Below are 14,034 nucleotides of genomic sequence, written 5' to 3'. Positions count from 1 at the left end.
TTAGAGGGTGTTGAATACAACAAAAAAATGGAGCTGCATCACATCGCTAGAGGGCAAAGTATTTTTGACTGAGTTCCCAAATAAAACTTCTGATGCATTAATATGTTTATTTGCTTGTTAGCATCATTGAAAAAGTATTACAGGATTTGTTTTCTCTTTGGCTTCCGGATCAAAAACCCCCACACTTCATACAGTGCTCTGATCCAGGCTTGGGTGAGTTCAAGGAGAGAGTGATGAAATGCCAGCCAATATCCTTACTCCATCTGAAACCCCTTCTGCATGAACTGGGTGTTGCAATGCAATTTGCTGCAGGAATGTACGATGTAATTTTGGCAAGAAGTCAATAGGCTCAAGCTCCTCAAATAACCAAAGCATGGTACTAAGAAATCAGTGGAGCAGGGAGCAGCCCAGACAGCCAGTCCATTAGCAGCTTAACCACAGCAGATGTAAAGTCACCAGCAGAACTCCCTACGGAGACTCCCAAAGAGCCAGATGCTACTGCTATAAAAAGATCTTCAAGAAACTTGGCATGTCTCCTGGCCACACTTTAAAAAAAAAATTCTCTGGATAGGTTATTTTTCTTAATTCAGGGTTAGGGGTTGGGGAGAGAAGAAGTGGAAGGGAAGGGGAAAGAAAAATTGCTTATTTATTCCAGTTAGTTTGTGTGTGAATCTCATGCTTCTGAAAACAAAATCCAGTGATAGCGTGACCTGAGACACAGAAGGCAATAGGCACTGCTCCAGCCTTCGCCCACACACAGCTTTGCTTATGCACCTTGAGCTGACCTGTGTATCCTTCCATGAGGAGCCCTGCCAATGCTCTTGGGGTGAAACATCAGCTGTTATTTTACTCTGTGCTGCTGCTAGTAAGCCTTGCTTGCCTCCAGTGCTGCACTTTGGCAGTCCTCTTCCCTACCGTGCTTGCATGATTGCACTTTAACTCAAATGGATGCTTAGCTTGATGATCTTAGCCCCTCCTGTTGCTCTATCACAGGACTTGTTCACCCATTTTCAACACTACCAGCCCTTGAAGTCTTCCTGGAATACCTTTGAGCCTCATATACTCCCAGCAGCTGGATTCATGTGACCATATGGATCAACACAAAGCAATGCTATCTAATAATGTGTAAACCTTGCAGTACAGATACCACCTGTGCTGCCAGGATAACCATTGAATACAATACAAGCATAGGACAGACAGACACACCAACTCTGCAAGTATTGTCCCTTGTATGGATGAATGTCACCCCTTTGCCCTGACAAAAAGCTCACTTGCACCTGTGGATGTGAACAGATGTTATTTTGGGAGCGTAAGGTGAAACATCCTGTAAGATTTCAGTGTAGTACCTCAAGGTGGCAGTTTCTTGGAGGTCTGAGAGGCAGATAAGGTGGTTGCATTGTGTTTAGTAGATGAGAAATAAAGCAGCTGATGGCTCACTGGAGAAATTAGGATTTCTACCACACCTGAACTGCACCTGGTGAAGTAATTTCATCTCTCTGAAGAGAATTCAGAACAAACACCCACGTTTTGACATTGACACCTTTTCACAGGTCTGGGCTTGGAATAGGTGATGTGGGACTCTATCTAATGAAAATAGCCCAGATTGGAGTTGAGTTTTAGTGACTATAAAACAAGGTATGGAGGAACGAGAGGAGAAAGTCATAACAAGGCAATAAATTTATGATGGTACCTGCTAGCAGAGTGTTTTCACTAAGCTCTCATAATGCTGTTCAGCACACAAGTCCTAGAGCTCAAGTGTATTTCACACTGGATATATCCCTTGCAGGAGGTGGGAGACATTTCCAGGTGATATGCTATACCAGCAGGAAAGGCAGACTTATATATTTCAACTGCTGTATTCCTTTAATTTAAAACAAAATTAAGCTATTATTAGGGTCTATTATGAGAGTAAAAGCAAGGTGCTTTTGAAATAGTGTTTGCCCCAGAACAAACTAGGGCTTAGGAACTCCCAGGAGCCAACAGTGAGAAAAGAAGGGGACGTCCCAAAGGGCTGCCCTGAGGAGATGGCCCATTGGTGGTGGCTATCTCTGGTGCCTGATTTCTACACACTAGTGCAAATCTCTCAAGAGTGGCCTATTCAGTGCATTTCTCTGTTCGTGACTGATGCTCCAGAGGTAGATTCTCCATAATCAGTCATTCACAGTGGTGTTTTTTTCCTTGCATCTTCATGCACAGTTAAGCCAGGCTGGGTATAAGATGTTTTTGCATTTATTAATGTCTTTCTTTTCTTCCAGCTCCATTATCTTTCTAAATTTCCTTTAGCATTTAATTGTTATTGCTATCAGCTTACATTATTTCTATAACTGGTGATTTGCTCTTGTGATTACTTAATGGTACATTTTGTTACAGCTGGTATATTGGTGTAGTTTGATTGTTCTGTGTTCTCTCATTCATAACAGCTCTTCATGTTCATGGACATGACCAATGCTGTCATTTCTAAGCAATATAACATCACCATAATATCAATCTACAGAATACCAGTGCTCTGGTATAATAGTGTTCCAATGACAATCTTTTCTCCACTAAGTTTCCTAGTTGTCTTTTTTTTCCCCCACAATATCCCTTGCTTAAATGGAGTACTGTTCACTTAGATTTCTTTTTGTATTACCTAATGAGCTGTATCAGATTCTGTCTTCTTTTTCCCCACTAAAGGATGTAGCGCTTGAATGATCCTTTTTCTTTTCAAACAACTTTTCCTCAGAAAGTGAGGTAGCTTAATCTGTGTGCTTTTTCATCCTTCTCAGCTTTCCTTCATCACTGCTAAGGTAAGGCATTTATTTCCCATTTCCCCTTCACTTACACAGACTCAGAAATGATGAAACCAAGAGACAAAGAATCCCATGATTTACTGCAAGAAAAACAGGACCACAAATGCATAATGGAACAATTTCAAGTTTTCATTGGGAAAAACATTTCATTTGTTTCAGACTGGACTGTTAAAATGGGAACGTTCCCTTGTGGAGAACAGAGAGAAGGGATGCATTCTAGCAATACAGCACACACCTCTATTTTGTGTTGTTCACCCTTTACATCTTAAGTGTTAAAAGTAGTGTCTTCCAAAGCTGAGAAAGATATAAAAAATTTTTGCATTTGTTGCTGATTGCTGGGAATTCTATTTTTGCTGTTTTTCATCAAAGACTAAGAATATTCCTTGCACACATGAGATTTATGCAGTTGGCTTAGTTTCTTTTCTCTTACTGCATTTACAAATGCTCAGGTATTCGTGGTTCTGGTTCTGTTTGTTCAATTTCCTGCTTTCTTCCCATGAGGAAACAAGACAAAACAAACAATAAACATTCATCCAAATAACTTCAGGGACAATACATTTTATAGCTCTGCAGTAGGAATCTGGGCTGAAAAATGAGAGGACGTTCCAATAAATCAAAATCCAAGGCCAGAATCTGGGCTTCTCCACGCCTGTCTTGTCCTAAAAATAATTTTTAAGCATTAGAGGAAGAAGGCAGAAATAGACAACACCATCAAGAATCAACATCAGTTATCCAAATAGTGTATTCATCTTAGGGGAAGTGAGGCCCTATGAAGATCCCAATTGACATCAGATTTCATGCAAGATGACAAAAAAAAATCCTTAGATTCCATCTCAACCCTGAAATCTTACACTTAACGTATAAATGGTGGATAAAATCTGGTAAGCAGGGATATAGAAACGTGATAGAGCCATGCCATGTATAAGGCTAAGGTAAAGGCCTCACTTTACAGAAAATAAAATAAAATCTCCAGTTGTTGAGCCACTGCTTCTCCTTCTGTTGAGAACATCCCTGTGCAGACAGCAAATATGGTGTTCATGGAGAATTTTCCTCCACTGCACTGGCAGTTGGACTCTGTATCTATGTCCCTTCTTTGAGTGAAATGAATCACTCTGCATGCTCCATCTGACCTGATCTCCTTTACATTTGGAAACTGAGATACCCAGCTTTCATGTAAGCATCTTAATCTGATGGGAGCCAAGGAATATTATGTCAGCCAAACACTGACACACTCTAGCATTTCTCCTATGGTCACACAAATTCAAGCCATGGGGTAAAATCCACTTCCCGACACATTGGCAGCTAAAGACACTTGAGATATTCCAGAGTACCCCAGACACAGGGCTGCTACAGGCTCTGCATCATATCTTTGAGACTGTATTTGAGACACTAGGAACATCTCAAGCACCGCTAAGATCTTCTGTGTGGGACATTGAACTGAGTCCCTGTGAACATACAGTATCGACTGTCCCTCCAGCTGTACTGCTCTGCTACTTGAGATTACATGTTAAAACCAGGGTACTTTTGTGAATTGTGTAGAAGTAAATTGTGTTGTCACAATTGCTACGCTCAGAAAATAAAGGGAAAGACATAATTCAGTTCCTATATTAGGATACAGATCTATCCTTCCACTAGTATATGGAAATGGCCTAGAAACGTGAGGCACTATTTATTTTTGGAATGTGATCCAGATTCCCATTGAGTTCAAATCCAGTGTTTGGGAATTTGTTTGTTATACGCTCTATGGCAAAGGTCCACCAGCCTTTCAAGAGTAAAGACTGCAGCTGTTTTCCCCTAAACGTGCCAACAGCAACACTGCAAGAAATTGAAGATGCCAACCCTGAAAGACACCCATTATTGGCAAATCAATTGGTTCTCTGTGAGACAGGGAGCTCTCAGCTCCCTTTCCAAACCCATCATAAGTCAAGAAACAAGTGCTGTCCCCTGTGCTGCAGTTCCCAACTTCTTGCCAGCTTTACAGGTTACCCACATTCACTTCTCTTCTTCAGTGGTTAACCCTGTCTTAGGTGATTAGAAGGACTTCAGGCAACAGAATGGGAATTTCCCATGGTAGTGGATTTAGGGAAGGAATAAGGATTGAAAACATCTCTAAACAGCAAGCGTGGATAATGCTAACTGTAGGAATACCCAATATGGCTGTGGGCCCAGTCCAGATGTTTGGAATTCAAAACTAGGAGCCAGTGATGGAAAAATGTGTGCATGTTCAGAGAAGATAAATGCCTGCAAGTAAGGCAAATGGACCACAGTAAGAAAAAATTGGTCAGCTTTTAAGACAGTTTACATTTTGGTCAATCATATTTTAGAATAGAAGTCCCAAAGTCCTGGATTTGACTCCTACTTAACTCACTCCCCTGAGTGCCAGTGTGCATAATGAAAAGTCACCACACGGCAGACAGGTCTCAGTGGGCTGGGATAATGTCAGCCCCAAAAGCAAAACAAAGCCAGGCCTGGTCAGGACTGAGTAGAAAAATAAACCAAAGAAGAAGAAAAATAACCCAGACCGAATCTGAAGGAAGCCACTGCCTTTCCCAGTCTATCAGATACTTTGCAAAATAGATAGAGTTGGTTAACTATCAGGTCAGACCTTCCTCAAGAGCTGAACCAAGGTAAATAGTGGCAAATGCCAGTTCAAACCAGCTGGCACATTTTACAGGAATACTAAAAAAAAAAAAAAAAAAAAAAGATGATGAGGTTATACTGGAAATGAAATTCAACTCATTTGCAATGGCGAGACTGAGATTCCCTAAAAGGCACTGTGGTTTGAAGAGCATTACTGAATAAAGTCAGAAGATCTGCTGGACAAAGCTCTTTTCCTGGAAAACCAATCAATTTGCCAGGAGAATCTGGGAGCCAGGTTTATGGAAGTCCAATAGTTATCTTCCAAATGTAGGCTCAGAAACAGGTACACATTAGTCCTTATCTACTTGTATTTTTTTGTCCACTTTTTCTCTAGTGAACTCAGTTCTTTCTCATTGATTCTTGGGAGAAGTCTAAGAGCAGAGCCTTGGAAGTGGATATCAAAAATCCAAACCATTTGAAGTTTCCAGTTCATCATAAAAGAATGACTTCTTTGGAAGTCAAATGCTTTTAGGCTATATTATGTTGGATTTCTAAAATAAAGATGTCAGCAGGAATTCACCAACCAAGATACACCAAACAGTTGTGCCGATTTGTTGTGCATTTGATAGGATGAAGAAAACTTCTTATCTTACTCTTGATCTAATTCCTTATACTACATGCTGAAAATACTGTCCCGAATTAATCACTTTCACATTCCCTAAGCCTAAGCTATGTATGCATTCCCCAAGCCATGCCTATCTCAGATGTCCTAACCAAAATAATAAGATATTCTAAGAGGACAGAAGAGACTTACTTGGTGTTCAGTTAGCCATGATATGTTTCACAAAAGCTGAAAAGAAGAGAAAAAGCAGGATCATTTATCATTAAACTCAGTAAGGTCCCACATGTTTCATCTTAATTGTTATTTAAATTAATTCCTCTTGCTTCCTCTGATGTAATTAATGCTACATCACTTTGTAAATGTGATTCCAGATACCCTAGTGCTAAATGTGTTGTAAATCCTTAAGATAATATATATTACAGTGCAAGGTAGTCAGGAATCTGGCTAGCCAGTGGAAATGAACACAAATATTAGTCAGTCTATAGCTTGTTTAATCCCTTAACCCTGGCTACCAAATGAAACTGCCTTTCCAAAGTATACAATCGTGAGAAACTCTGGGTCATTATTCTGTAAGGTTTCAGTGCTTTAGTATTCAGAACCTCTGGAGTAAAACTCCATGATCCAGGTGTCATGACTATATCTCTTGGGTGAATTCAGATTTAAAAACAAACAAAATATGTCAAATCCAAAATATTATATTACATATAAGTTATTGTGAGTTTTTGTTTGTTTGTTTGTTTTACAGAAGGCTTTAGGTTTCATTTTTCTCCATTACAAAAAAAAGTCATCCATCATCAAGAAGCGTTCATGATTCTGAAAGGAAAGGAAAGGAGAAATGCCTTGCAGCAAGAAAATATCTTTTTCCTTCCTAATAATTTCTCTGAGTTTACTTTAAGTTTGTGAGACATTTGGGTTGTCTAAATCTACAGATTTCTGTTTATTGGCCCCTTACAAGAAGGATTTCCCTGAGGTCAGATCACTAGCATTTGTAAGTCAAAGAAATCTACCAACGAAAATATTCATAAAAGATTCAGTGAAGATTATAGATCACCTAAGTCACCAAAATAATACAACAGCCACCAGTTAACCTTCAAAAAAGGACTCAGGTGTGTCCAGTAATATATCTGTCTACTAGAATACTGTGTTTTACTGAAGATTGAAGCATATAGGCTGGCAAGATGAGTGAGAGAAACATGGTCCATTTACTTAGGACCAAATCTGTTTTTTCTGGCTGTCTACCAACAATGGAATAACTTGGAAAGTCTTTGGAAAGTCTTGTAGAATTCTTGGGTCAAAGGACCAAAGAGGATCCTAAAGAAAACATATTTTGTAAGATTTTTGAAAGAAAATCTAGCGATTTCCTGTAAGGAACTCTCAAAAGAGATCTTTATCTTGTTTTTAGAGGATAAGAGATGGATTCAGGTAGGGGAAAAAAAAAAAAAAAAGTAAAACAAGTTTATTTGCATTGGTTATGTCAATTGAATTTGATTGGTTTCAAATTTGGAAAACAACATTCTGATTTTTGGGAGTAAGATCTTCCTTGGATGTAAGCCTTCACAGGAAAATTGCACAAAAGCCTTCAAGTACAAGACTACTGCTCAGAATGGAGTGGTCACACCTACCTTCATAGTTGATACAACCATTGGCATCTTCCTGACCAGCCATTAGCTTATCAACTTCCTCTTCAGTCAACCTTTCACCTGATTAGAAAGCAAAGTACTTAGTTAGCTGAGCAATTCTTAAGAATTTATGAAGAACAGTTCAAAGAATCCAAGAATGAGAAAGAGAGAAAAGGGAGAGATTTTCTCTTCCACAAATCTGTGGCACCGACTGCTAGGAAAGCTAGTTTTACCCTTGCAAACAGAAAATTTGATCTGAAAACCAAGGAGACAGAATAAATACCCACATGACATCCTGTTCACATCCTCATTCTTTTAAGGATAAGCTTTCTCTAAGTGCCAAATCTTGAAGGTCTTAGTCCTTAACCAAGTCCTCACTGGACAAACTCTCAGAAATTTCACTCTCTGGTGTGCCTATGGCTTTGAGGTTCAGGGAGATGTCAATATCATTTTGGAGATCTCTGAACTGAACCAGTGATCCATTCAATTTATGTAATTATCTAAATACTGGGGTCATATGTGCCCATAAGGCTTCATTCTGGATAAATGAATCCATTCAGTAGGTCTCCCCCAGTGTAGTATTAGGCACTGGTTTTAGGATGAGATCAAATGTCTTCCAGAAATGCGTAGGAGAAATTTTAGGATGATATGAGCTGAAACTGTAGAAGTTAAAATAAAATACATTGGATGTGCCCTGTTACTTACGTTGTTCTACTTACACATCACTGATCTCTGACACATAGGAACAAGTCCTCAGCTTATATGAGCTGATGAAAATTGAACAAATTAAACAGAAAAAAATGTTCTAATTTATAGAATACTTGGTTGTGCCTAGAATTTGACCAGTATTAAGAAACAGAACTGCTCTTCAAATTAAAATGCATCCTATCACTATTTGAAAATCAGATATTTTGCTACATTACTTTTGATTTCTGGAAACAGAAGGGTAAGTTCAAAATAATTTCTTGTAGTTCAGTAAAATTCACAAAATTACCCAGACTGTTTACATTGTTCAGAGGAAGGTTAGATAGGACATTGGTATTGCCTTTGTGTGTTGGGAGTTTTTGGTGGTCGTAATAGTAGTTTCTTTTTCATCACTGAGTTTGGTTCCCAAACTTATCCATTAGTATCCATGATGCAAATAAAACTAACATTGCTTTTTTTGATTATTATTCCCTGAATCACGAATAGAAATGGATGTGTCATAGAATGGAAGCATCTAAGCATCATTAAAAAACACTTTTTTTTTTTTTTAATCAATATCAAAACTCAAAACCCATGATTGGAATTCTTTAATCTAAATCAAATCTTTCTTGTAATTGCTCATCCTTTATTTTAAAAATAGTACATGGTACTCGTGCTGTTGTTGTCTCTTTGTGAAAAACTGAGCTTCTGAAGTCAAGATTTGAGAGGACAGAGAAACATTGATTCCTGCCTTAAAAAGAGCTTTTCCATTTCAGAGACAATTATGTTACAGAGATGACTGATTAAAAAGTACCTCATCCTAGAACTTTCCTTGAAGGTGAAGAAAAAAAAGTATGCAAATATTGTAGGAATAGATGAGTTTTCAGGGTTTTTTGACAGTTTTTCATACAAACGTAATATTTATAGGTGAAATATGACACTAGAACAGAGCAGGAAGAAAGAAAGGAAGGGGAGGAAAGAAGGAAAACAAAGTGTTCAAGTTGCAGATCGGTGATCTTATGCTTCATTAGTAAGAAGCTTTTCTTTTTTTGGCTTTATATCTAAGGACAATGTGATGACTGAAGACTTGCATGGTCATTTTCTCCATAAAATCACCCAACTTAATGCAGTCTGCATGGAAAAGGCCTCAGTGATGAAACTGTATAAGGAAAATTCGCTTTACCCAGTGTAGCCAAAACGTGGCGGAGTTCAGCCCCCATCACTGTTCCATTTCCTTCCTTGTCAAACACACGCAGACCCTCCACAAAGTCCTCATAGGTGCCTGTGTCTTTTGTCTTGGCAATATGCTGGAGCATGGGCAGGAAGGTCTCAAAGTCAATCATCTTGGAGTTCATTTCTGCAAAGGCACAGATAAAAATGAAAGTTTTAGTGAATTCTGGGAGTGCTGAGGACTTGTGCTAGGGCGTGGAGCAGGGGGAAGTGGTGAGAGTAGAAATATGGCAATAAATCCTGGCTAAAGAGGCAAGAAGTATGCAGCAATATGGTAAGTGTAGGTAGAGGAATGGATAGTCAAAGTTGGAAAAAGAGGTCTACCAAAAAGCAAAGTGTGCTTTTAATAGACCAATAGATAGACAGATATCACCTACATACCACATCAGGTATCATGTGTCTGTCATATGCAAATAGCATGGAAAGCAAGCACACTTAGAATCCCAAGGTTTCTGATGCAATAAAAATACAAAACTAAGCAGAAGGCAATAGAAAAGAAGCCTGTTCCTAATATGAAGTCAGTTTTGCCTTGCAGCCCTATAACACAGAGCTATCTAAAAGCACAATGGGAGAGGAGCTCCAGTGTGAATAGGGGGCTGACAGAATGAGAGTTGTTCATCCCATTTTCCTGATTCTTTGTCTTTCAAAAGCATCACTGGACATCACAGTCCCTTAGGACAACTTGTCCCATCCAGCACTGTGTCTTTGCCATATCAAAAGATATCACATCTGTTGAATGAGGGCCCAATAGTCTGTTTCCATTAACCAAAAGGAAGAGAAAAATCACCTGGAAAGTCCCTGAATTGTATATGCTGTCCAGGTGAGATTTCCTTTGTTATGAACAATATTCTGTATGCAGTGCATGTTGAAGGCTGATATAACTGCAGTTATTACAGAGCATCTAAAATGCACTCCTGTAGAACAAGTTGTGGCTTTTCTTTCAGTCTGTCCTTTTGTTGACTCCAAATGCCTGAGCTTTTAGTAAACACAAGTAAATGCCTGCCATCAAAGCAATTTTAAAAGATAACATCCTTTCAGTGTGAAGGTAGTGGCCATTAAATCAGTCTCCTAAATTTGAGACAATGATATTGACATTCAGATCGGTTTCATCCTTGGTTACTTTTCTGCTAGAGATTTGTTGAGACAGTTTTGTAACCTTTAGTGTTTCATAATTAGTCTTTCCATCAGAAAAAGGAGACCTCAGCTACTTCACTAATTCTTCAAGAGATCTTTTACAAAATGAACATTGAGGAGGATGCCAACCTTCTTGTTTGGGTCTGCCAAGCACCTTCATGACCTCAGCCTGGGTTGGATTCTGCCCCAAAGCCCTCAAGACATCTCCACATTGCGCATAGGTGATCTTCATCTCAGATTTGGGAGTACGGTCAAAAAGTGAGAATGCTTCCTTAAATTCTGGAAGACAAAAAGATAGAAAGAAATGCATGCCATGCTCCCTCGGATAAAGTCAAAGCCAGCCCAGCCCTTCCCCCTAATTAACTCAGCATGACCATTTTATTTTGCAGTCTGGGAACAAATTTGATGAGCTCTGTTAGTGGTGTTATCTGAAATGTTTGTGTTCCTCCTCTGCTGCATTTCCTGGTTCAATCAGGGGATGGAATTTAAGAGGTCAAATGCTTTTCTTATGGTATTCCTGGCTCAGCTACCATCAGAAAGTGTGGAAAACCTCACAGGAATGGTTGGCCTTGAGATCTTTCCTGCTCAGCAGGAATGCTCAGGGCAGCATTGAATTCAGTAGCCATTCTGCTCATTACTAACTGGAAGTTGTATTCAGCATTATACTTTTAGAGAGCACCAAAAGCCCACAGATGAAAAATCATCTACATTAGCAGGTAATGAGATATGCTGTGATAACCCATTGAAATAATCACACAATAGCCTGGTGCTGGGGGATGGTGAGTGTATGAGAAAAACCTTATCATTAATCAGTTGTTATGTTTAATAGTGTCAATGGACATATCTAAAAGAATCATTTGATTTTTCTGTTTTCTAGCAGTCGATCCAGTTGTGTCTGGAGGAGTCAGATTTGCTATGCTGTCAGCTTCTGAGGCCAGACCAGATCCCATGCATGGAGATGCAACCACTCACTCCAGTGACTTCACATCTGTCTGCTTCCCCAGGCAGAGCCCTTCCCCATGAGCAGCCAACTCTGCTCCACTCCTCTCACATCTTTGTGAACATATCCTCACCTCTTCTGGCCAAAAAGTGAGTTCCTTATCACTGTGAGCAGCAACACTCTGACAAAAGCATTCCCATTAGAGAGGGTCCCTGTTGTACCACTAATTAATGGAGGCAGCATATTATCCCAGACACACTGGTTGCCCAGCTCTGCACTCCCTTAAAGAGCCGCAGAGACTGAGGAGCATCTCAAGATGTAAGAAAGAGCAATAGGCTGTAGCCCTTTACTCAACACAGTCTAAAATGAAGGGCTATGAGTGATCACAAATATCTCTTTGGATTTAAAGCTGGGAACCTCTGAGTCTGTTCCATGTCCTTCTGTTCCTCTTCTGTAGATGTTTCCCTCCACTCTCAAAGTGGCAAGGCTATCCTCCTTCCCTAGAAGTTGACTCATTCATTCATTCAGCCCTTCATTTTACACACTAGACTTTCTCCATGTTTCATTTCTCATTTCCTTCTCCTTCCTATTGTTCCCCCTTCCCACTCCCCTCCCCTCCCCTCCCCTCCCCTCCCCTCCCCTCCCCTCCCCTCCCCTCCCCTCCCCTTCCCTCCCCTTCCCTCCCCTTCCCTCCCCTTCCCTCCCCTTCCCTCCCCTTCCCTCCCCTTCCCTTCCCTTCCCTCCCCTTCCCTTCCCTTCCCTTCCCTTCCCTTCCCTTCCCTTCCCTTCCCTTCCCTTCCCTTCCCTTCCCTTCCCTTCCCTTCCCTTCCCTTCCCTTCCCTTCCCTTCCCTTCCCTTCCCTTCCCTTCCCTTCCCTTCCCTTCCCTTCCCTTCCCTTCCCTTCCCTTCCCTTCCCTTCCCTCCTCCTCCCCCTCCCTTCCCTCCTCCTCCCCCTCCCCCTCCCTTTAACCCTCCCCCTTGCCCTCCCCCTCTCCTCCTTTTTTCTTTACTTTTCTTTTTCTCATTATTTCTCTTTCTCCTTTCTTCTTCCAGTGCTGCTGTTTTTTCTCTCCTCCTTTCTCCTTCCTTTTCCTTTTTTCTATCATTCCATTCCTATCTTACTCATTTCCTTCCTCATCCAGTACTTTCAAACAGTGATGCCTTTTTCTCACTTTGAACTAATTAACACTCCTGTTTTCCTCTTTGCATTCTCCTCTTTGCTTTCCCTTATTTTCCCTCCCCTCCTCTCTCCAATCTTTACCTTGGTCACCCGCTGAAGCCCCACCAGCATCCCTCACTCCAGCAGAGGGCAATAGTGGATTTTCGCGGACTCCTTACTGACAGGAGAAGGGGGTCAAAGCCCCATTCCAAGCTCTGTCCTTTCCTGGGAGGGTCTCAGCAGCCAAGGCGGATGGGAAACACAGCTACATCCCTGAGCTGCTCACCTCCCTGCCCCTGAGACCTCTTTCTGGAGCATTCTTTGCACCACCTCCTAAAGGCCCACAATCCATCAGTTGCCAACAAAACTCACATCTCTCTCAATTCAAATTCAGATGTAACCACCTCTGATCAGAGCATTGGCCTGTGGGTTTGGAAGCACCATTCTGTCAACATACTTTTTTTTTTTTTTTTGGTTATTATTTGCTTTTACATTTGCTGGCTTAATATAAGTTTCCATCAAAGCAATGAAACCAGCGTGGCTATGGTCTCCTTTGTCCCCTTGCTAGCCATTAAACCACTGGCAGGAGCAGTTTATATTTTCATATGCCTAATTGCTACCTATCTTCTCATGCTGGATAGCTCATATTCTTCTCGTTTGTGAAGAGGCCAGGAATCCAGTTTCATAATGACACATTGCCACAACCACTGAATTTTGCTGGCAGTGTAGGCAGGAGGACATGTGAGGATGGATGTATAACACAGGGCTTCACCCATAGAACATTATTCCTCCTCTGGGAGTAATATTTTGGGGGCTACCATAACAGTGACTCTTTGCAAGGAAGTAAGTCTGCTACAGCAACAGCTTTTCCTTAGCAAGGGGAAATCAGCTGTCAGAAAGACAGCTGGGGTCAGTGATATTAGGTTGACTGAGAGCTTCTATGAATCCCAGCTCTAAAATCCTGCCAGCATAACAACTGTAAGTTATGTCAAATGTTGTTTGTTTCCTGACCTGTGCTTTTAACACAAAATAATAGAGTCTCAAGCACCGGAGCACCAACTGTCCTCGTTGGTAGCACACTTCTTGGCAAGGTTTTCATGTGTGCACACTGGTATTGAGGACAGTGCATGCTAAGGGCAATCCAGGGACAGGTATGGACCAAGCCACAGATATAGTGCTCCATTGTTGGAGGCATTCAGCCAAGCTGGATAGGGCCCTGGGCAGCCTGATCTAGTGGCTGACAACCCTGCCCTTGGCATTGGGGGTTGGGATTGGAT

General features: G+C 40.8%; 1 protein-coding gene across 1 annotated transcript in view; it reads right to left on the bottom strand.

Moving 5' to 3' along the window:
* Positions 1–2,848: 2,848 nt before the first annotated feature.
* MYL3 (myosin light chain 3) overlaps positions 2,849–14,034 on the bottom strand; it is a 36,139-nt gene continuing 24,953 nt past the window's right edge. Inside the window, exons 3-7 of the mRNA XM_031607815.2 lie at positions 10,788–10,937; positions 9,478–9,651; positions 7,614–7,691; positions 6,184–6,219; positions 2,849–3,448 (exon numbers count right to left, since the gene is read on the bottom strand). Coding sequence (XP_031463675.1) covers positions 6,191–6,219; positions 7,614–7,691; positions 9,478–9,651; positions 10,788–10,937 — 431 coding nt within the window. The 3' untranslated portion in view covers positions 2,849–3,448; positions 6,184–6,190. The remainder of the gene's footprint in view (positions 3,449–6,183; positions 6,220–7,613; positions 7,692–9,477; positions 9,652–10,787; positions 10,938–14,034) is intronic.

The sequence above is a fragment of the Phasianus colchicus genome, chromosome 6 (genome assembly GCF_987193195.1).
Source record: "Phasianus colchicus chromosome 6, bPhaCol1.hap1.1, whole genome shotgun sequence".
NCBI lineage: Eukaryota > Metazoa > Chordata > Aves > Galliformes > Phasianidae > Phasianus > Phasianus colchicus.
Note: the sequence above shows the minus strand (reverse complement) of the source record. Positions and strands in the feature narration are given on the sequence as shown.